The sequence below is a fragment of the Dromiciops gliroides genome, chromosome 2 (genome assembly GCF_019393635.1).
Source record: "Dromiciops gliroides isolate mDroGli1 chromosome 2, mDroGli1.pri, whole genome shotgun sequence".
Taxonomy (NCBI): domain Eukaryota; kingdom Metazoa; phylum Chordata; class Mammalia; order Microbiotheria; family Microbiotheriidae; genus Dromiciops; species Dromiciops gliroides.
In genome coordinates, this window is record NC_057862.1 from 10,764,972 (window position 1) to 10,787,128 (window position 22,157).

The 22,157-nt window shown below is 41.5% G+C and overlaps 2 protein-coding genes across 7 annotated transcripts in view; one reads left to right on the forward strand and one right to left on the reverse strand.

The window, feature by feature from the left end:
- The window catches only part of CTBP2 (C-terminal binding protein 2), a 155,644-nt gene extending 150,844 nt beyond the window's left edge, over positions 1-4,800 (forward strand). For all 6 annotated transcript variants that reach the window (XM_043987286.1, XM_043987284.1, XM_043987283.1 and 3 more), the window contains 2 exons: positions 109-226; positions 2,855-4,800. In XM_043987286.1, coding sequence (XP_043843221.1) covers positions 109-226; positions 2,855-3,035 — 299 coding nt within the window. In that variant the 3' untranslated portion in view covers positions 3,036-4,800. The remainder of the gene's footprint in view (positions 1-108; positions 227-2,854) is intronic.
- A 1,496-nt stretch (positions 4,801-6,296) lies between these two features.
- ZRANB1 (zinc finger RANBP2-type containing 1) overlaps positions 6,297-22,157 on the reverse strand; it is a 71,356-nt gene continuing 55,495 nt past the window's right edge. The window contains exons 5-10 of the mRNA XM_043984682.1: positions 20,783-20,854; positions 19,936-20,134; positions 10,320-10,440; positions 9,051-9,180; positions 8,519-8,748; positions 6,297-7,914 (exon numbers count right to left, since the gene is read on the reverse strand). Of these exons, the coding sequence (XP_043840617.1) occupies positions 7,696-7,914; positions 8,519-8,748; positions 9,051-9,180; positions 10,320-10,440; positions 19,936-20,134; positions 20,783-20,854 (971 nt within the window). The 3' untranslated portion in view covers positions 6,297-7,695. The remainder of the gene's footprint in view (positions 7,915-8,518; positions 8,749-9,050; positions 9,181-10,319; positions 10,441-19,935; positions 20,135-20,782; positions 20,855-22,157) is intronic.

A 22,157-nucleotide genomic window follows, 5' to 3' on the forward strand; every position in this document is an offset into this window, starting at 1 on the left:
TCCTGTGTCTGAAGCAGCCCTTGGCATGTTGGGGAAGTATGGCTGCTGTCTTCCCTCCCACCCCTCATCACCTTTTCCACTCTGAACGCTATAATCCTTGGGTTCTAGGTCGCATCCCAGACAGCTTAAGAAACTGCGTCAATAAGGAATTCTTTGTCACCTCTGCTCCCTGGTCGGTAATAGATCAACAGGCAATTCATCCAGAGCTCAATGGTGCCACCTACAGGTGAGAGGGGGGAACTGCGCTCTGCACTAACCCTGGCCTCCTGGGGAGGGATGGAAGGCCTCGTTAGGCCCAACAAGTGGCCACCCGGAGTCCTGGTGAAGACTGGAGGCCGCCCATTCGATGGAGGGATTGCTTTTGGGAAGCTTCCTCCCACAGCTCCTGGTTCTTTGGTGCAGACACAAGTTGGCTCCCTCTTCAGATGAAGATTGCTCCGACAATCCTATTTTCTTCTGGCTGAACATACGGGCCAAGTCCCTGAGCCAAACGGTCTTTTCTTAAGTCCAGGATATAAAGACTACATGTGTTCTTGAGTTAAGAACAACGTTTTGGGGGTAATGCTCAAGGGCCACTTGGAGTTGGCTTCTCTTCCTCCGAAGTGAGAGTTTAAATTTTAAAGATCCACCTTCCAGACGCCTCCTGGAACAGGGTGGAGACACTGAATGGTAAAATAAAGTCATAAAAATGGATGCTTCAAGCCAAGGCACTTCAAGCCAGTGCCTTTCACAAGGAAAGAGCTTTCTCCACTTTTGTTCACCCTTTGCATTTCTGGACATCAAGCCTCATTAATAGCAGATCAAAGAGGCAGCATCAGTACTAGCTGTGAGAGCCTGGACTGCAGCAGTATTTTCATACTAGGAGTTAATGAAATAAAAACTGACCAAGTCAGAATACCCAGTGATTGCTTAGACGAGAGGGAGGGAAGATTGGAGGAATCGGACATTTTACCATAACACATGTTCATCTAACTGCATGTTCTACCTAAGTACCCCAAATAGGAGGGACTTTTTTTTTTTTTTTTGGTGAGGCAATGGGGGTTAAGTGACTTGCCCAGGGTCACACAGCTAGTAAGTGTCAAGTGTCTGAGACTGGATTTGAACTCAGGTCCTCCTGACTCCAGGGCCCGTGCTCTATCCACTGCGCCACCTAGCTGCCATTCTGTTTAACTGTCCATTCAACTTGGTGGTCCTCCTTGCATGAAATGTCTCAGTAGACACTAAGAAAACCACCTAGGTGGTAACTTCAACCAGCACATGGACAACTGAGCAGCCTCACGCTGGGCGAAACCTCCCTTCTGTGGAGCTTAAGAGCTTTTACCACATTTCTTTACGTAGCTCACATGGACCGCAGCCAGCAGCTTCCCAGCTCTGTTCTCTTACTTGGTGTGGGAATACATTTCTACCTCACTGACATCGAACTGAAGAGAGCAAGGTCTTGTGTTCCCCAGAATCCAGTGTTCAGCTGCATCCCGCCTCCCTCTCCCCCAAGTAAACTGAGGTCTCTGAGGGGAATGAACCCTTTGTTCCAATTGAACAAAAGGCAGAATGTGGGGAGAATTTTGAGTGGGTTGTGGCTCCTCTCAAGTCTCCTTTCTTGAGAAAACTTTCTTCAGTTCCCTTCAAGTTCGAGAGACTTTCTGTGTCATGTGATCTAAAGTCCCTCTCGTTTCTGATTTACATCAACAATAAAAGGACAAACTTCTTCCTTTGTAAGATACCTCTCTCACATCTCTCCACACGCATTCCCTCTACAGTTGACATTTCCATTGCAGAATTTTTAGAAAGTTGTCTGTACTTGTAAAGGGCAGAACTTGGTATCCTAGGGGGGAAACTCCTGTTACTTTGTGATTATAAAGAAAAAGGGACTGCCTCCCAATTCCCACATGAGGGTCTGGCATAAATTTCATTAAAGCATTTTAAAATACTGAATCTTCCTTTGGCCTTTTACATTCTGACCACTCATCAGAGAGGGAGAAATGAAATCAAACCTGAGTTACCTTATTCAGAACATTAAAAACATGTAATGGGGCAGGTGCTGGATGCTTACTGCCCACCTTATTGCCTACTGTTGAAATACATAGGCTTGTGCATAAAAGAAATGGCATAGTCTGTAGGTGCCCAAGAGCACCTCTCCTCTTTCAATCAGCAGCTATCCAAGGAGGGCATTTCCCTGTGTTTGCTCCCTCCTTTGCTTCCTTGAATGGATCTAAGGCATTTTTGGTTTCCCTGGTTCCTCTTTACATAATATACATGGAGCAAAGCATCCTTGTAGTGCATATTTCCCAGTACATCCAGGGTCTAAAAGGTGTATTTTCTTCAACACAGTGCCCCTCCTTATTGTAACACACCTCCCCTATGTACTGCTAAGTTCAAACTGCTTCGGGTATAACTCCCGAATTTCAGCTTTAAGCTGGGCAAAATTTAATATTCAATTCATCCATTTTGAATTGAAGATGTCCTCTCACAAAACTATGGTTTCAAAAATAAAGGTATCCTCCAAATGTGAAAACTGCAGTGAAGCACAGATGGGAAGTGGCTTTTGCACACGTATTTGCACAAGCTTTATGGGTTGGGGGCAGGTTTTGAATCCGTTTAAGGCAAACCACTTAAAAACAACCAAATTATAATGGAATTGTAAGTCTAAACAATACTTGCTCTGTATCAGTTTTCCAGGTCACAGCCTTCAAGTCCACATTGAATTCTAAAGACTCTTCCTAGGGCCAAAAGCAAAAAAGGCATTGTTGTCATCATACGACACTGGTCACAAAAACATGCGTATTCTCACACCTCAACTGCAGCGTCTCTTTGTAACTTGCCTTAAACCACCAATCTCTTTTTTCTTCTTCCTTAGATACCCGCCTGGCATAGTCAGTGTCACACCTGGAGGAATTCCTGCAGCCATGGAAGGCATTATTCCAGGAGGCATTCCCGTCACTCATAATCTTCCAACAGTGGCGCATCCTTCCCAAGCTCCCTCTCCTAACCAGCCCACAAAACATGGGGACAATAGAGAGCATCCCAATGAGCAATAGCAGATAATTTAATGAGGATAATCACTTGCATAAACTTGGGACCAAGAAACTGAATAAACATGAACTACGAGAAAAGGAATTCGATGCAGAATTCACAACATGGATTTTGGACTGATGCATCACGGATGTCAGTGTTAAAAGAGCAGATCCAAAGGCAAGACGGGGAGAACCACCCGGAAGTCAATGCCTCTGCTTACGAGTGCTGGAGAGCTAGGACGTGATAACATTAACAATCAACTTCTGTTACTGTGTGTTGTTTTTTTCATCTGTGCACCAATCACAAGAATAAATAGATCTTTTTCCTTTCTCAAATCCCTTGGGAATAGCAGGTCCTGAACATCTGCTTCAGAATGTTGCATCAAGAGATCCAACCATCAGAATATGAAATTGCAGAGAGGAAACCTGATCACAGGACTGCAGCCTCTTCTGTCCACATGTGGCTGGTTGCCTCTTTGGTTAGGAGGATAAACTATCAGAGATGAGGAGAAAATTGTTTTCCTATGTTAGACACTACAAAGCATAAGATACTGAAGATACTCAAGTTTCCTGTGTACAGTGAAACCTATTTCTCCCTCATCTGAACTATATATACACACATACCCTGAGCGGTTGGCTGTAAGCTCAGTAAAACCCTCTAATGATGCAAAAAAAAAAAAAGAAAAAAGAAAAAAAAGAAAAAAAGTATTAAATTTCACACGCTGTTTGTACTCAAATATATTTTCTCAGTTTCAGATCCTCAGCTATTTTATTGAGTGGAAAGTCTTGAGCTGAAAGAGCTCAAGAAGAATAATGTTGCATTTCCTTATGTCTCAGGAAACACTTTTTATGGTAATTTGTCAGATTGTCTATGAACAAAACCCACTTTTTTAGACATTGATAAAAGTCTTCTTTTCTTCACGTGATATTTTATACAAGAACACTTCCAATGTGTTATTAGGTGTGACTGATTTTAACAAATCCGATTAGATTTGTATCAACTAGTTACATGTTATATTCATAGTCTTTTGTGAACCATCGCCTTTTTGTTTAAAAAGATGGCCTGTTTTGAGCCTTTGTAGAGGTACATTCCTGTTTCTGTGACAAAACGAAATCTTGAAAACTGTCCCAAACAGAAAACCAAGAATGGCTGTCAACAAGCAGTATGTTTTGTTTTAGTGTGTTCCCCGTTCTTGTATTTGTTTATGGTAAAAGTGGACATTTAGCGTTCAGTGCAGTTTTCAATAAAAAGTGATCAAAACTTCTGTTAAGTTCTGGAATTCAAGCCCCTTGGGGCCACTTGAACTTAGAGAAAAAATGCTGGTGTTCCAACCCTTTCCTGTCCCTTAACAAAAGGCCTTGGCCCAGATCATGGAGCATTCCAGTGACCACTGGAATCAGCTGTTAAGTAAGGATGCAGGACAGACAGACCCTTCTGGACCTCACAGAGCTCTCTACACAGTTACAGACATTACCAGGTTTGCTATAAAACTTAGGAGCATTTAAATTGAACCTCTCAGGTAGTGTTGTCACTGAAATGACCTTTAACTTCTATGCTGTTCTTCAGATGAAATGATCATCTTCAAGGTATTTTAACATTAAATATTCATAAATTTCTACTTCTGGTTTTAAAATTTGCCCCAAATTACCTGTTTTGTAAACACAACAGAGCCATGAAAAAAGTACTTTATTATCCACCATTTATTATCAAAATGATTTACGATCTCGCTGTGGCCTTTTTTTCTTCCAGGAAGATTGACTTTGAAATACCTTAGGGAAGCGGGATAGATTGAACAGCTTGTGCAAGTGGCTCCCTGGCCAGTGACCTCAAGTATTTTGGTATCTTCCTTCAGTACATACACCTCTTTTGAAAACGTGCTTCTCCCCAAAAGAAACATTTTGCCAAAATGTAAAGCTAACACTCAAGGTATAAGTCATCCTTGTGGTCTAAACTCCCTTTAGAGCTGGGCTCGTAACATAACATCCATAATACAGATACAAAGACACAATTTCAAAGTCCATGACGATATAGAGATAGGCTACTGTGGCAGTTAATTTCAAAAGGAAATCCATAGCGTTGGGACAAGCACAAATAATTTCCTGAAGAGTCACTGAATGAAGCCCTTACTGCCTAGTCCTGCTTGGTGGCACAGTGTAATGACCTGATTGGGTTGGTGAGGCACCTGTTAAATCCAATAGGCAGCATGGGTTCCCCTCACCACGCATTCCTGTTCCTAGCAGTTTTGACTGACTGCAGCTACCAAGCAGCAAGGAACAGAAGGCCAGTCAGCTCTCCCAGGACAAACTCAACTTCAGTGGCCAAAGTCCTGGTCCCGGGTAGTTCTGTATAGTGGCCCTTTAGGATGGTGACAAAGAGCACACACCTTACAAAGTTAAAAAGCTCATCCTGTACATTGTGGTTATCAGAAATAAGCTACTTAGCATAAATCTTATTTGCCCACAGAGTTCATTTTCATTTCCTGAAGATTTCATTGTTTCAAAATAAACATTTTGCTGTGAAAAAGCCAACCTCTAAAAGCCCCCTAACAAGCTAGAAGCCTGGAACAGTAGAGCCAGCAATTATTCCCATAGGGAAATCTCTTGACATGTTGCACTAGCAATGCTAGCTATAGTTTTAGGGTCATTAATCCGGAATAAAATAGTTAACATCTGGACGTGAGTGGAAAAGCCTATCAGAGCCAATCTTCTAAGCCTTACCGATCGATTGATGGATCGATCAATCGATCAAAGGATAAATGTGTTACCTAACTTCTCCTTGGTAGGTCTGAGTGTATAACTACAGTGCTAATACATTTCTTTTCTCAAACCTTTTTATTTCTGGCACCTCCAATTTGGAGGGTAGTCTGCTTCCAACAAGGAGAGCACTGGGATGGATGGATGCCTGCCTCCAGAAGGATTATACCTTTACATGCCACGTTAAGTATCTATTTCTTAGATAAGGAACACTGATCATCCTACTGAGGGAAAAGAAAATGTCTAACAAAGTCTGGGGGAGGGGGGGGGTGTTCTACTAGCTTATTGTAGAAGAGAAAGTATTTGTTCTTCAATCTGTTGGTCAGTGGTTACAGAAAACAAATCCTTTCTATTTCAGTGTCAAAAAAGGGAAGGCTAGAGCCTGTCTCGTGTCCTTGGCTTTTGAAATGGCTGAGGCTGGGGGCTGCCAACATGAGGCCGTTCATCATTTGGGTGTTTTGTCATCTCAACACCACCGCCTTCTAAGCAGCAAACTCTTGAGGGTTTTCTCACAGCCTTCAGCCACGGAGCTCGGGAAAGGAGGAAGATTTTAATAGGAGACTTCTTCCCAGACTCTCCTTTCAAAGACCTTCTATAATCACCCACACCACCACCCCATTTTCAAAGTGCTCATAACGCTAACCTTTTCAGCTGTTTGGGAATGAAACTAGACCCGTTACCAACTGTATAACTACAAATGTCAGCCATTTACAAGGGTTTTCTACTAAAGAATATACTTTGAACCTATACTTAAAAGAAAACTTAAAAGGAATGGCACATCAATCAACATGCAAGAACATCCCAGATTCATCATACAGTGCATTTCAACCATCTGACTCTTTGTAAAATCTTTATTCTGAACTGCCAACAGTGTCCCCACCTGCCTAGACAAAGGCATGCCCCGTTTCCAACAGGATTTACCTTCAAGCCCCAAAGGGTAAGACAGTAAGCATCACACCAGCTTAAAAATCACTCTGCTGTGCATTTTACAGTAACAATCAAGAGGCATGAAATTCTCCATCAAGTCTGAGTTAGCAAACTTCACACAATTCATTGGGCACACAATGGACCACAGCCCATCACTGGATTGGCTACTTCCCAAGTGCTAGCCAAATGTCCAGGGATGAGCCAACTCAGTGGCTGGACTTTGCCAAATACTTGGAATAAGAACCCTAATTTTAGGTCACTATTCCAAACAAATAAATAAGTACTGTAGACTGAAAGAAAAAAAATATCCTTCAGAAAAATGAAAACGATGAATTAATGGAAATCTAGAGACTTCCATGAGAAATTTGGCTTTTCTTCCACAGTTTGTTCCTTTAGATTTTATTACACTGGGCACAGCAGGGGACTTAAAAAAACCCAAAAACCAATAATCCAATAAACTTTCTATTTTGCTGCGGGTAATCTGTGTGAACAAAAAATTCTATCATCTGCCTGTGGCACCAGCAAAATAGAACACAAAATGGTCTTTCAATGTGTCAGAATATTTAAAAAGTGATGTAGGACATCAATTCTACCATCAAAAGGACAAATAGCCATTTCATATGTGCTTTGTAAGCGCCCTTACTGAATAGAAACTTCTCAATAATTTGAAGATGCTGGTACAACTTCTCCTATTACACAACTTCTTACACAACCACATGCGGTACATTTATAGACAGATTTACAATTTGAAAGGAAAAAAACAAAATGTTCTGTCTCGATAATAAAATTAGCTTTTTACAAACTCTAGTCCAACCAGAGTTCTCTGTTCGCACAGCAGATGAGCACTTGTGTTCTCTCCGTGGTGTATGGATCAGAAAATCTCCGGGCCAGCAGGTGTCTGCTAGCCACTCATTCGTCCCGTAGTGACTGACTCTCGCAGCACGACCCCAACCTTGGGGCATTCACCAACCTCGTGGCACGGACAGCTCGCTCCCTGACCACATCACTCGTCTTCCTCATCTTCGTCTTCCTCTCCATCCGACAGGGACGTGCACGGGCGGATCTGCCGGTAGCGGTCGAGCCACTTCTCCACCATCTGTGTGACCAGGGGGTGATTGCGCCGGCGAGAGCTCTTCTGCATGGCGACGAGCACCCCGCCATCCGTCACACAGCAGTCCAGCCACTCCCGGAGCAGCTTTTCTTGCTGTTCCTCATTGCCAAGCTTGGAGAGGGGAGACAGAAGACAGAAACCGGCACTTAGACCACGAGCACAGAGGACGTCCTCACAGCCTGGCACTGCCATTACCACTACCCACTGGGGATGCCAAAGCAAGAGAGTGCATGCGTGTGCGTATGCGTGTGCATGTGTGTGTGCGCATACGTGCGCGCATCAGGGATGTAGTGCTCTCTGTATTCGTGTGTGTGCGTGCACGGACTGTTACACAACTTTCTGTACATTGCCAAAATGACTAGCAAGAAGGCCAGAGAGGGATTTGTTATGGGGCATTTATGCTAACAGAAGATCTGTTGATAACAGGAAGCACGATACTCAGAACACAGAAGGCAGCAGACCGAAGTGAACTCCAGACGATGGGCTCACGTCCAACAATGTGGACACTTCCTGACATTTCTGGGGTCATGATGCTCTCTAAGCCCAAGACCCCGGGCGTGACTGCACTGAGCTGGCGTGAGAATCGAAGGAAGGAGGGAGGGCCGTCTAAGTGGAGAAAGGTAGCGCTATTTCATGGGATCCAGGAGCAGGGACGGGTTCACTCCTGAGCTCTGCCCACGGTGGGAAGCCCCTTGTTCATGGCGTTGCTTCTTACCTCTTGAGCAGAGAGGAAATGTACGTGCAATAACTTTCTCTCACTATCGACCAGAGGTAAGAAAGTGACGGTCACATCGTCATCTGTATTCAAGTTAGCACCAGCGCCCCGAGTGCCGAAGCCATCGTTCTCCATGGCGACCAGGGCCGAAAAGTGGCCCCGCGTGTAGCCGAGAGCGATGGGACTTTTCCAACAGAAACTCTGTTCCCAGAGCAGAGGGAGATACACACCTAGGGGAAAAGGCACTATCAGGAGGCCATGAACAGCCAGCTCTCCTCCAGAAATGTCAAGTCCGCCATTTCCCCGGGAGGGTGTCTGTCACTCCCACCCCCCTCCCACATCCTCAACTGATTTCAATTCAGGCTGTCCCAAAGCCAGGTAATGCGCCCCGGGCACTTTTCTTTCACGTCATTTCTACTCCAAATGTGGGGGGCCTTCCTGCCATCTATCAATAGGTGACAATGGGACAAGAAAGGAAGTGCGCCGAGCCCCAAGTGACCGTGTAACAAGAGAATATGAGCAAATGGCTTACCTTGAAAACGGGTGTATCCTAAAGTTTCTCCCCGGAAACTCTTATAGTATTTTACTCCATAAACTATAATTGGTCGTCTAAGAATATGTGCGAGTACAAAAATGTGTGTCTGCTCCAAGCTTGCTCCGGGCTATGCAAAACACAAAAACAATTCCTCCTTTCAGGTTTGAAGAGCAAACCAGGCAAAAGACAAGAAATACAATAAGAACCTGAAGCCTCTGAGGTTTAGAGCTTGGGCCTTTTTTGGCAAACATCACAAATTGGCAGAGTGACTTTCAGAGGCTACAAGGGACCCCACTCTCTCTAATGCTATGGATGAATGAAAGGTTCCTGAAACACTGAATACAAATGACACTGGGAGACATTTTCCAGTACATGCCACCATGCCCAGCACTCCCAACGGCACAATGTGGCCTCTGAACCTTTTCACAAATGCACAGGGGATGAAGGAGGCAACATGACAGGGCTTCAAATTAACCTAGTATAATGTCTTTGAGAGGATTCTACTTTAAAACTGCTCTGCGTAAGAAGATCAAAAAACAATATTCTTTACTGGACCCAGAAAAGGTACGAGGAAATGTTCCACGGGGAGTCAGAAGAATGAAGAGAGGCAACTGGTGTGGCACATGATGTACCATTGTCGGTCATGGTCACAATCTTGGCTGATTTTAAAACAACTGATGTTAAAGGCATTAACAAAACTTTTTATAAGTGACATGCTTTCTGAAGAGCTAACAAACGGTGGGGTGGGGTCTTTGTACACATTACATTCATTCATTTCTACTTGAGAACTTGCTTTAAAAAAAAAACTGTGTCTTTTCTCCGCCCATACTCAAAACAAAAACAACCCACTGAGAATTTCCATACTGATCTGCAAAGTGTTTGCAATGATACATTGGTTCATACTGTACCCACACATCTCTTTGTTGGGAGGCTATAGCTTCAGCACTTCATTCACCAATTCAGCATCTCTGAAATCATGCTTTGGGCAGGAGCCTTGCCTAGGGTTTTTTACACTCATTTAATAATGATAGCTCACATTTACGATCATTATGTGATTTGTTCCTCACAACAAGCCTGAGGGGTAGGTGTTATTACTATTATCCCCATTTTACAGGTGAAGTTAACATGCCCAGGCATACCCGCATAGCAAGTGTCTGAGGCCAGGCATAAATTCAGGTCGCCCCTCACTCTGGGCAGCGCTACTACTATCTATGACAACACAGAACATAGAACAACCGGAAGGCATCTGGCCCCAAGTATTCTTACCTGACTAGCAAGAGAGAGTATAAATGCCCAATCTTCCTGCCACTGTTCTTCTCTGAGGGAAAAATGTAAACCAAAGCTCTGAGAATACCATGACTCCCACTCTTTCCAACGTGTATAAAACCTAAAACAGTAAAAAAGGCTTTAAGAAAGAAGTACTCTGCAGACATTCACATGTTAACTTTCATTACACTGTAAGGAATAAGGGTAAAGCTGCGTCTCATTTCTCTGCCATGCTCCGTAGGAAGGGACTGAGTAGCTGGGCTTGCACAACCCCCCCACCGTTGTCCTCTTCAATAAGAAGAGCTCACATTTCTATGGTCCCCTAGATTTTGCAAAGCTCCTTCCTCGCCACCCTGATAACTAGTATCCTGGCTATTTTATGGATGAGGAAACTGAAGCTCTCAAGCACTTGCTCAGTCACATACCAAGTCAGCAGTCTGATCATTACCCAAAGTGCTTTGCATTCAGAACTTCACTCTCTAATCCCATGTCTTAAAAACATGACGTCGGGAGCGAGCTGTAGTAGGCAGAGCCATCCTCAGAGGCTGCTTGTCTAACACTGACAATGTCACTTAACCTCACAGTACCCTTGGGCAACTCTCCTGTTTAAGATAGAGGGAAAAAAAGATATTAATAAAGGGAACTTCCTCACCAGGAACGGGAACAAAATCACACAGGCCTGGTCAAAAAGGAAATACCTACTTATTAATCTTTGAAAGTCAAGTCAGGAGGGCCCCACATGGGCAGGTATGTACTGCCCACGCCATATTTCTATTATCAGTCCACATCTCCACCAAAGCCCTTGCCAAAACAATTAGGAAACATCAAACAATAAGAGCAATGCCTGAATCATTTCTCTCTAATTTGGGGCAGTTTAAAAAAATTTTCTGCTAAAACAGAAAAAGTTTACTGAGCTGAATTAAAACATTTTGATGAAATTTCAGACAAATATTTATTAAGTTCAAGCCACTATACTCAGTGCTAAAGATAGAGTCAAAAATTAAAACATGCATAATCTCCTTCCTTCAAGCCTGCCTGGCAGAAAATAAACATCTAAAAATCCCATTTGACCATAAAGCAGTCGAATTAAAAGTAGTAAGTAGCAGAGCTCAGAAGCTGAACTCCAACTGTTCACCTACCTACACGATACTTTTCATAAAACCATGCTTCCTCTACAAATAATCCATAAGTAGAATAATAAGTAAATATCTGTATTCTTTTCAAGAATGATGCTATCTATAATTAGAAACTAAGACGAAAAGAAAACAAGATTCTTCTGCTCTTTAATAAATCATAATTTAACTAAATAACAGCCTTAATATTTCAATTACGCAGAGGTTTTGTTCTTATATTAAATAATGTTTTCAATCAAAATTGGCCTTATTAGTTTTCAAGTATGCAGACACATCTGAATTCTTCAAAGCTGATGAGGAAAAAAAAAGTTTATTCAAAAAGTTCAAGATACAGAATGTTAGTGGATGCCAAGCATATATGATTTTGTTCATAAATTAACACTTGTGTACTCAGCTTAAGGAGTTCTTAAATTCTAGTAGTCTGCAAATCAAAGTCAGATATCACAAGTTAAATGAAGGTTATCACCCCAAACTTCTGAAATTCCAATAAATATAAGTTGTAAAGAAAATAATAAATTAACCTAAAGAAAAATATCACCTAAAAGGGAGCACCAAATTATGACTTAAAAGCTATGAGCTGATTAGGGGTTGGGTGGAGTCAAGACGGTGTCAAAGGAAGCAACTAGCCTCCAAACCACTTTAAATAATGCTTCCAAATGAGTTCTGGAGCAGCAGAGCCCACAAAAGGATGGGGTAGGACAATTTTCCAGCCCAAGACAATTTAGAAGGTTGGCAGGAAAGGTCTGTCACACCAAGATGAGAATGGGGCCCAGTCCAATGGCAACAGCAGCTTCAGGAGCTCTCAGTCCACAGATGGTAAGGGACTCAGACAAGTGTCAGGAGATTACAGGGTATTCTTTACTGACAGTGGGTGCCAGTAGAACTGTGTTGCATTTTCCATACTCAGTTCAAAGTCACAAACCCAGGGCAAAGAGGAGCACTAGCACACTGGAACATGTAGCCACAGGGGAGCAGGGACCCCCCAGTCATGGTTCCAGGGCAGAAAAGTGTGCTTGTGGTCAATTACAAACCAAAGCACAGGCGGGTGAGCAGAGAACACACCTCTCCTTAGAATAGCTGAAAACTTACAGACCCCCAGAATTAATAACAACCCCCAGAAAATAGCAACACAAAAAACCTGAAACTTGGGACAGTGCCCCCTCCAACCTGGGATCAGGGTTCAATTTTAACATAGAGTTAAAAGTCAAGAAATAGGCTGGGAAAATGAGCAAACATAAAAAAAGAACCCAATCATAGAAAGTTACTACGGTGACAGGGTAGATCGAAACAAAAACTCGGAAGATAACAGTGTCAAAACAGCTACATCCAAAAAAGAAAAAAAAATTTAAAGCTACATCAAAAGCCTCAAAGAAAAATATGAATTAGTCTTAGGTTTAAATAAAAAACACCAAATTATAATTCCTGAAATAGCTCAAAAGTAATTTTAAAACTGAAATAAGATAGAGGAGAAACTGGGAAGAGATGAAATAGAGAAAATCATGAAAAAGAGTCAACAGCTTTGTAAAGCTGAAGAAATACTGAAGAAAATAACACCTTAAAAAAATAGAACAGGCCATATCGTTAAAAGAGGCACAAAAATCCAGCTGAAGGGGGCAGCTAGGTGGCGCAGTGGATAAAGCACTGGTCCTGGATTCAGGAGGACCTGAGTTCAAATCTGACCTCAGACACTTGACACTAGCTGTGTGACCCTGGGCAAGTCACTTAACCCTCATTGCCCCACCCCCAAAAAAATCTAGCTGAAGAGAGGAACTCTTTAAAAAATACAATATGCCAACTGGAAAAAGGTAATAAAAAAATTAACTGAAGAAAAGAACTCCTTACAAAATTGAAATGGTCAGATAGAAAAAAAGGTACAAAACTCACTGAAAAATTATAATTGGGCAAGTGGGAGCCAATGACTCCATGAGATACCAAGAAACAACAAAACAAAGGCAAAAGACTGAAAAAATAAAAGAAAATATAAAATATCTCATTGGAAAAACTGACCTGCAAAATAGATCAAGGAGAGATACTATAAAAATTATTGGACTGGGGCAGCTAGGTGGCGCAGTGGATAAAGCACCGGCCCTGGAGTCAGGAGTACCTGAGTTCAAATCCGGCCTCAGACACTTAACACTTACTAGCTGTGTGACCCTGGGCAAGTCACTTAACCCCAATTGCCTTACTGGGAAAAACAAAAAAAAATTATTGGACTACTTGAAAGCCATTATCAAAGAATGAGCCTAAACATTTCTTTTGGGGGTGGGGGTGGGGGGAGTGAGGCAATTGGGGTTAAGTGACTTGCCTAGGGTCACACAACTAGTAAGTGTTAAGTGTCTGAGGCTGGATTTGAACTCAGATCCTCCTGACTCCAAAGCTGGTACTCTATCTACTGCGCCACCTAGCTGCCCCCTAAACATCATGTTTCTATTTCAAGAAATTATCAATGAAAATTGCTCTGCTATCCTATAACCAAAGGGTAAAGTAGAAAACTTTAAAAATCCACCCATCAGGGCAGCGAGGTGGCACAGTGGATAGCACCAACCCTGGATTCAGGAGGACCTGAGTTCAAATCCAACCTCAGACACTTAACACTTACTAGCTGTGTGACCCTGGGCAAGTCACTTAACCCCAATTGCCTTACCACCACCCCCCAAAAAATAAAAAAATCCACCCATCACCACCTGAAAAAGATCCTAAAATGAAAATTCCCAGGAATATTATCAGAGTTTCCAGGTCACGGAGAAAATATTGTAAGCATCCTGAAAGAAACAATTCAAATATCACAGAGCCATTGATGAGGCTATAACACAAGATATAACAATTTCTAAAGGATCAGGATAGGTAGGTGGCACAGTGAAGAGAGTGCAGGACTGGAGCCAAAAAGACTCATCTCCCTGAATTCAAATCTTGACTCAGACACATAATAATTGTATGACCCCGGGCAAGTCATTCAACCTTGTCTGCCTCAGTTCCTCATTTATAAAATGAACTGGGAAAGAAAATGGCAGACCACTCCAGTATCTTTGCTGAGAAAATCCAAAATGGAGTCACAAAGAGTTGGACACAACTGAAAAATGACTAAACAACAACAACATTAAAGGATCAGTGGGCTTGGAACATATTCAAGGAGGGCAAAGGAGCTAGGATTATAACCAAGAATCACCTACCCCTACAATACAGCTATTTGGGTTGGGGAGAGGGCGGGGGAAGATGGATATTTAATAAAAAAGGACTTTCAAGAATTACTGATGAAAAGACCAAAGATGAATAGAAATTCTGACTTTCAAATAAAAGACTCAAAAGAAGCATAAAAAGGTAAACAGGAAAAGAAATCATAAGGGATTCAAAAGGGTTAAACTGTTTACATTCCTACATGGGAAGATAATACCTATAACTTCAAAGAACTTTATCATTTTTAGGGCAGTTAGTATAAAGACAGAGGGCACAGGTGTGAGTTGACTATGATAGAATGATACCTGAACATAAAATTAAGGGATGAGAAAGAAGGATGCACTGGGAGAAGGGGGAGAGATAGAATGTGGTAAATTATTTCATGTAAAAGAAGGGTGAAAGGGTTTTTACAATGGAGAGGAAGATGTGGGGAGGGGCAGAGAATGCTTGAACCTTACTCTTATTGGAAGTAGCTTAAACAGAATAAATACAAACTCGGCCACTGAAATCTGTCTTACCCTACAGGGAAGTAGGAGAGAAAGGGCATAAGAGAAAAGAGGGCAGGCAGAAATGACAGAAGGGGGGCAAAATGGAGAAGGTGGTGGTCAGAAGCAAAACGTGAAGGACAAAGAGAAAGAAGAAAGAGAAGGATAAACGGGGAGAGGGAGTAGAATTGAGGGGAAATACAAAGTAATCATAACTGAAAAAAAATTTATTGCAAGTTTCTCGGATAAAGGCCTTATTTCTCAAATATAGAGAGAACTGAGTCAAATTTATAAGAATTTGTGTCATTTCCTGATTGATAGCCAAAGGCTATGGACTGGCAGTTTTCAGATAAAGAAATCAAAGCTACTTACAGTTATGCAAAAAATAAAATGCCATAAACCAGTACTGATTAGAGAAATGCAAATTAAAACAACTCTGAAGCACCCCCCACACCCCCATCAGACTGTCGGCAAATGGGAAAACTGGGGCAGTAAAACAGCATCAGCTATTCTTGTGGTGTCAGGGAACTTGAAATTGCAGGGATGTGCATCAATTGGGCAATGGCTGAACAAGCTGTGGGGTATGATTGTAATGGAATGCTACTATGCTCTAAGAGATGATGAGCAGAACAGTTTCAGAAAAAACCTGGGAAGATTTACATGAACTGATACAAAGGAAAGGGAGAAGAAGTGTAACACTGTACATAGTAACAGCAATACTGTACAACGATCAACTTTGTATGACTTAGCTATTCTCAGCAATACAATGATCCAAGACAATTCAAAAGGAATTAAGATGAAAAATGTTACCCACCTCCAGTGAAAGAGTTGATGGAGTCTGAATGTAGAATGAAGCATACTTTTTTTTAAACTTTCTTTTTCTTTTCTTTTTGTCTGTGTTTTCTTTCACATCATGACTAATATGGAAATGTTTTTGCATGACTGCACATATATAACCTATATCAAACTTCTCAATGGTGAAGGGAGAGAATTTGAGACTCAAAATTTTTAAATATGAATGTTAATTTCTACAGGTAACTGGAAAAAATTTAAATATTTTTAAAATACTGAACACTAATCCCTCAAAAACAGAAATTCTGTATTTTCTTTAAAAACTAGTTTATCAAAATGTCTATTCCAATTGATTCTACAAGGTTGTTGAGAGATGTCTATGATAAAGATTGGGTTTCTCCTGTACTAATCACCTCCATTAGTTTCCCCATGAGAAATATGATTATCTGTAAGTAGCTTTAGGACCATAGCCCATTAAAGTTAGCTACATCTGATTCAGCAGGATTCACTGGACAATTATTCACATATTAAGTGGCTATAGGAGAAAAAAAAATTAAGAAAACAAATCATTGTTTTGATTCTGATTAACTCCTCCATCATTTGTTTTAAGTTCCCCTGAACATGAAGAAGGTTCTGTATACAACTCTTATCCCCAGCAAACTAACAACGACAAAAGTTGGGAACAGTCAATGTTGGAAGAGCTGTGGAAAGACAGGCACATTAATGCTCTGCTGACTAAGCTATGAATTGGTCCAAGACTTCTGGAAAACATACAGAATTCTGCTAAGAAAGTGATGAACCTGTCCATATCCACAAACATTCATGCCAACAGAGCTCATTATTGGACACATACCCCAAGGGGGCATAAGTTAGGAAGTGAATTCTCACATACTCCAAACACTGTCCAGCAGCATTCATAAAAGCTGAGAACAAGGAACAAAGTCAATGCTCATCAAATGGGGAACCACTAAAGAAACTGTAGAATACAAATGCCTTGAACTACTTACTGAAGCTCTCCACAAGAAAACGATGTGCATAATTGCAACAATGGAACAGAGATAACCAGAAACTAAATACTGCATAATAAGAAAAAACAATCACAGAAGAAACAAGAAAATGCAGAGCTGATAATGATGCCCCCAAAGTAGCATCAATGAAACATTTTTAATTGGGGCTAATGTTCAAATAAGGCTTATATCTTAAAAAGGGAAATATCCAAATTTGGGGTTACGTATGTAATCTTTTTCTGTCTTTGTACAGGGAAACATTCATGTTTGTTGACATCTGTCAAGCTCATAGAAACAAAAAGATATTTTTCTTAAAGAGAAAAAGTATTTCTTTGCAGGGGTCAGGACATATTCTATCAGACTCTATTAATGTATTGGTTGTTTTTATTGAACCAACTGTTTTCTTTCTTTCTGAGTCTTTGTTACACAAGATAGCTCTCAATGTTGGATAAGAGAGAGGAAATATTAGAAATGAGGTAATATTTTTTAAAAATTACAATTTTAAGAACACTTCTGAAAATCCTTAAATTGCTGGTAAATGGGCTGTTTCCACATTTTAATGATTTAGAATTAAATCTTCCTTTCTATCATGTTTAGGATAAAACAAATAAACAGTATTACTACTGCTTACCTCATATACCCAACAGTCAAAGAAAGTATGAAGAGGAATATAAATTTGCTTCAACTCAATGCAGATAAGACAATGGAAGATTTCTTGGTTAAGAATTCATGTCTTGGGGGGCGGCTAGGTGGTGCAGTGGATAAGCACCAGCCCTGGATTCAGGAGTTCCTGAGTTCAAATCTAGCCTCAGACACTTGACACTTACTAGCTGTGAGACCTTGAGCAAGTCACTTAACCCCCACTGCCCCACCAAAAAAAAAAAAAAAAAACCCACACACACACAAAAGAATTCATGTTCTGATTCTGACCGTGAATCTGCAGATCTACTCATCCCGATTCAGCACTAAGTGCCCCCCCCCACCCCCGCCTTCAAACCCTCAAGCAGATAGATGTAAACGTGCTTGCAAAAGCATGCCTTTGCTATCTTTGATTGTCCAGGCCCTGCCCTCAAATGGGAGACATTTAAGATGAGGTGTTAGAGAAGGTCATGCTGGCACACCAGGTTTTGCCAAGCTTGGCAAGCCACCAGATGCCTATTATTAACTCACATACCCTGAGAGCAGGTAGACTTTCGAAGGCAGGCAGGTCCTAATTCTACCACAACAACCAAAACTACCCTGCGTTTCTTCCTCTCTGGCCTCTTCTCCTGTTTCTCTAGCTCATTTCCTATGGGCCACACACAAGGGCTTTGGCTTTAAGCCTTCCTTCCTTCTTAGTGATATTCACAGAAGCCCAGCAGTCACTCCAGCCACACCTTGGCTGTGGCTCACCTGCACTTACCAGCACAAGTGCTGACGAAAGAACTAAAGATTTCCAGACGCAGGCTACCCCCCACTACTAGCAGAGCCATTTTGTAGCCACCAAACCTAGAGGCATAAAGGCCCAAAAGGCAGGGAAATAACCTAAGCACAGCTCTTCAAGTGTGGCCCTTCTCCCTTTTCAGGCTCTCAAAGATGGTGATGGTTTTTAAGTACTCTCAGCTACTTATAATATACACACACCCCATGCCACCCCCCAAATAAATGTAACAAATCCAAAAACGTGATGAGAACATAAGTAATATTTATAACTTCCTCACTCGGGTCCTATTCCAAATCCTCATTATAAGACAGAAATGACCCTGAGCTTTTGAAGGCCATACCAAGTGAATACAAGTTCTAGTGGCATCAAGTATGGGAGTCATCTAAATAATGTCTACCTACTATTTATGAAACAAGTCAAGCTCAGTTCAGAGTAGGTCGTCACTAGAAGGCGGGTAATGCTAGGAAGACAGATCCTAGAAGGGACCGCCAAGGCCATCTCATGCAAACACCTCATTTTAGAGATGAGCAAACTGAAACCCAGGGGCATTAAATGGTTTGCTCAAGGTCACAAAGGGAGGAAAGTATCCAAGGTGAAATTTGAACCCAGGTCTCTTATACTATAAACAGTGTTCTTCCCACTATACCATGATGAATTTCTGTCAGCAAAGCAATTAAAAAAAAAAAGACCATTTACTGAGACATGAAAGTTGTAAAATCACAGAACTTCTGGAGTAATGAATTAGACTGTAAGCTCCTTGAGGTCAGGGACTGTTTTTGCCTTCCTTTGTATCTTCAGTCCTAAAAAACATAGTTCATGGCACATAGAAGACTTCAATGCTTTTAAAAAAAAATTTTTTTTTGCAGGGCAATGAGGGTTAGGTGACTTGCCCAGGGTCACACAGCTAGTAAGTGCCAAGTGTCTGAGGCTGGATTTGAACTCAGGTCTTCCTGAATCCAAGGCCAGTGCTTTATCCACCACGCCACCTAGCTGCCCCTGACCTCAATGCTTTTTGACTAATAAAGCATCCTATAACCACTATCTTTTTTTTTCTTTCTTGTTTGTATATGAGGAAAAAAAGGAAATCTTTAGGGTGGGAATGATCATCTACTTCAGTTACATCTTACCTAGTGCAGAACTCAATATAGTCTAAACTCAGTAACTGCTGTGAATAAGCAGGTCCCTTCGTAATGTTTAGTAGCAGTTTTTGTGTGTGTGTGTGTGTGTGTGTGTGAGGCAATTGGGGTTAAGTGACTTGCCCAGGGTCACACAGCTAGTAAGTGTTAAGTGTCTGAGGCCGGATTTGAACTCAGGTACTCCTGACTCCAGGGCCGGTGCTCTAACCACTGCGCCACCTAGCTGCCCCTAGTAGCAGATTTTTAAGGGTTACACACAGACATCAAGAGTGGGTAAATACCATGCTTCACAATGTAAGAAAAAGGCCATTTTCAGATGACTATTTCATCACCCGGAGGAAAGGTGTGAAAGCCAAACGGCCTGGCTGTCCCACTGGACAAAGCATAACCAGCTAAAACCTGGCTTCGTGCCTACACAAGAGCAAGGAAACCCCACGGGCCTAGCCAGGCCAGTGCGCCGTCTCACCAGTGCGAACAGTCGTGGAGGCTGTCGTGGAGGGCTTTGCGCAGCACCGAGTCCTTGTCGTAGATGCCCCAGGTGGCCTGCAGCACTGAGTCCAACAAGCAGTCTCCTGCCGTCCGATTCCAAAGTGCATAGAGGCGACTGTCCAAGCGGGTGGCCAATTCCAAGGACCAGTTTATAATCGGAGATTCTTCTTCTAACTCTAAGAAGCATGGAAAACATGCTCATTTCGGGTTTCTGTGCAATTAGGGAATGTTTTAGTAGGAAAGCCTATTCACAGCCAATGAGAAGGAATGGAGTAGTATAGCATTTACTAGTGGTCATATAAGTAAACTGGAAAAAAAAAATTCTTCTGAGCTCTCCAAACATCATAAGGATTCACAAATAGATTATGAAACGACCTTAAAAGATCCAAAGCAAAATGCCACTGAGGAATGTTAATCAGGAAATCACATAACCTCATCAATTTGCAAATTTTGTATATACATGATCTAAGAGGTTAACAGTTGGGACCAAGAAGATAATCAAGTCAAATTTCAAAAATGGTTATTTCACCAATTTTCTTGCTGTCTCCTTTATCCTATCAAGAACTGTGATCCAGGACTTTATAATTCTCATATAACCAGACTGACACTTAACAACTCTACCTCAGGGTGTTAAAAACTGAAAGTTTCTATTTCAGTGATCAAAAGTATAAAAGGTATACGCTCAGTCCCTAAAATTTGTGCCATACAAAAATTATTCCACTGATCTGTAACAGTTATCAATAAAGCAAACTATAATCATTCTTGATGTGACTGGTCTTCTTTTACAACAAAGGATGAACAACAACAATTACCTCACCACTTACCTTTCTGAACATCCCTATCAAGCACTTCATCAAATAATTTTTCTTGTACTGTGGGAGGCAAGTCTTCAATATCTGAAAGAATGAGAAAGAAAAGGAGAGGGAGAAGTGGAAATGGGAATACACATTTTATAGAAAAGAATAAACTTGATGGGGTGTCAAATTCCACTAAAATAGCACCATTTTTACTCCATGTTGCAAGACAGATTTTGAATAGCAAAAACATCCAAAGCTATATTCCCATAACTATCAAAATTGGATTTGAGAATGCTGAATGAAAAACATTGTACATAACCATCACTTGTCCATGTTTAATCCCATTACAGGTCTCCCATCTAGCCCTCATTATAATGTTTTAATGCCAAAATTAAATGCATTTATTAACGTAGGTTTCACATCTCTTTCTTCTTATACTTCAGCCCTCAGTTTAAGTCCTAACTCAGTACCTAAGTCCAACACTGTCTCACAAGATCATTAACATTTATAACCAAACTCCACTATCTCCTATGCAGCCAACTGTCCATAATCCTGCCTCCTGCTCAGCCTTTCCTGCAAGAGGACTTCCCCTAACTCCATTTTTCACAAGGCCAATTAGCAGTCAAAGACAAGCTTCTATGTGCACTAGTCCAATACCTTTTTGCCCTTTTAAAAGTCACAACAGACTACTACTCTTAACACAAAATGAAAATCTAGTCATTGTGTTGTTCACATAAATTCCTACTGCTAGGACCTGACTTAAGTATACAAGAATAAATTGCAGTCATTTTTCAAATTAAGTTTACATCAATTATTAGTGTTAATGTAAAACTGCTACTTTTTTTTTTTAACTTTCAGTTGCTGCTAAACAATTCCCACATCTCCTTGCAGAAGGGAAAAATCATTTGCTATTTTGCAAGGATGCCTTACTGGCTGTTGCCTTTCCAATGGACAAGAATAAATTATTCTCCTCCTTTTACTTATCTCTTTGCAAACTGCTCTTTTCAACCATAACATAAGCTGCCCAACAAATTTAGAACCCCAGATGGACACATTACTCTTTTAAAAATGATGGTCTTGGGGGTGGCTAGGTGGCGCAGTGGATAAAGCACCGGCCCTGGATTCAGGAGTACCTGAGTTCAAATCCAGCCTCAGACACTTAGTAGCTGTGTGACCCTGGGCAAGTCACTTAACCCCCATTGCCCCGCAAAAAAAAAAAAAAAAAAAAAAAAAAGATGGTCTTGGGGCAGCTAGGTGGCACAGTATATAGAGCACCGGCCCTGGAGTCAGGAGTACCTGGGTTCAAATCCGGCCTCAGACACTTAACACTTACTAGCTGTGTGACCCTGGGCAAGTCACTTGATCCCAATTGCCTCACTAAAAACAAAAACAAAAACCAAAA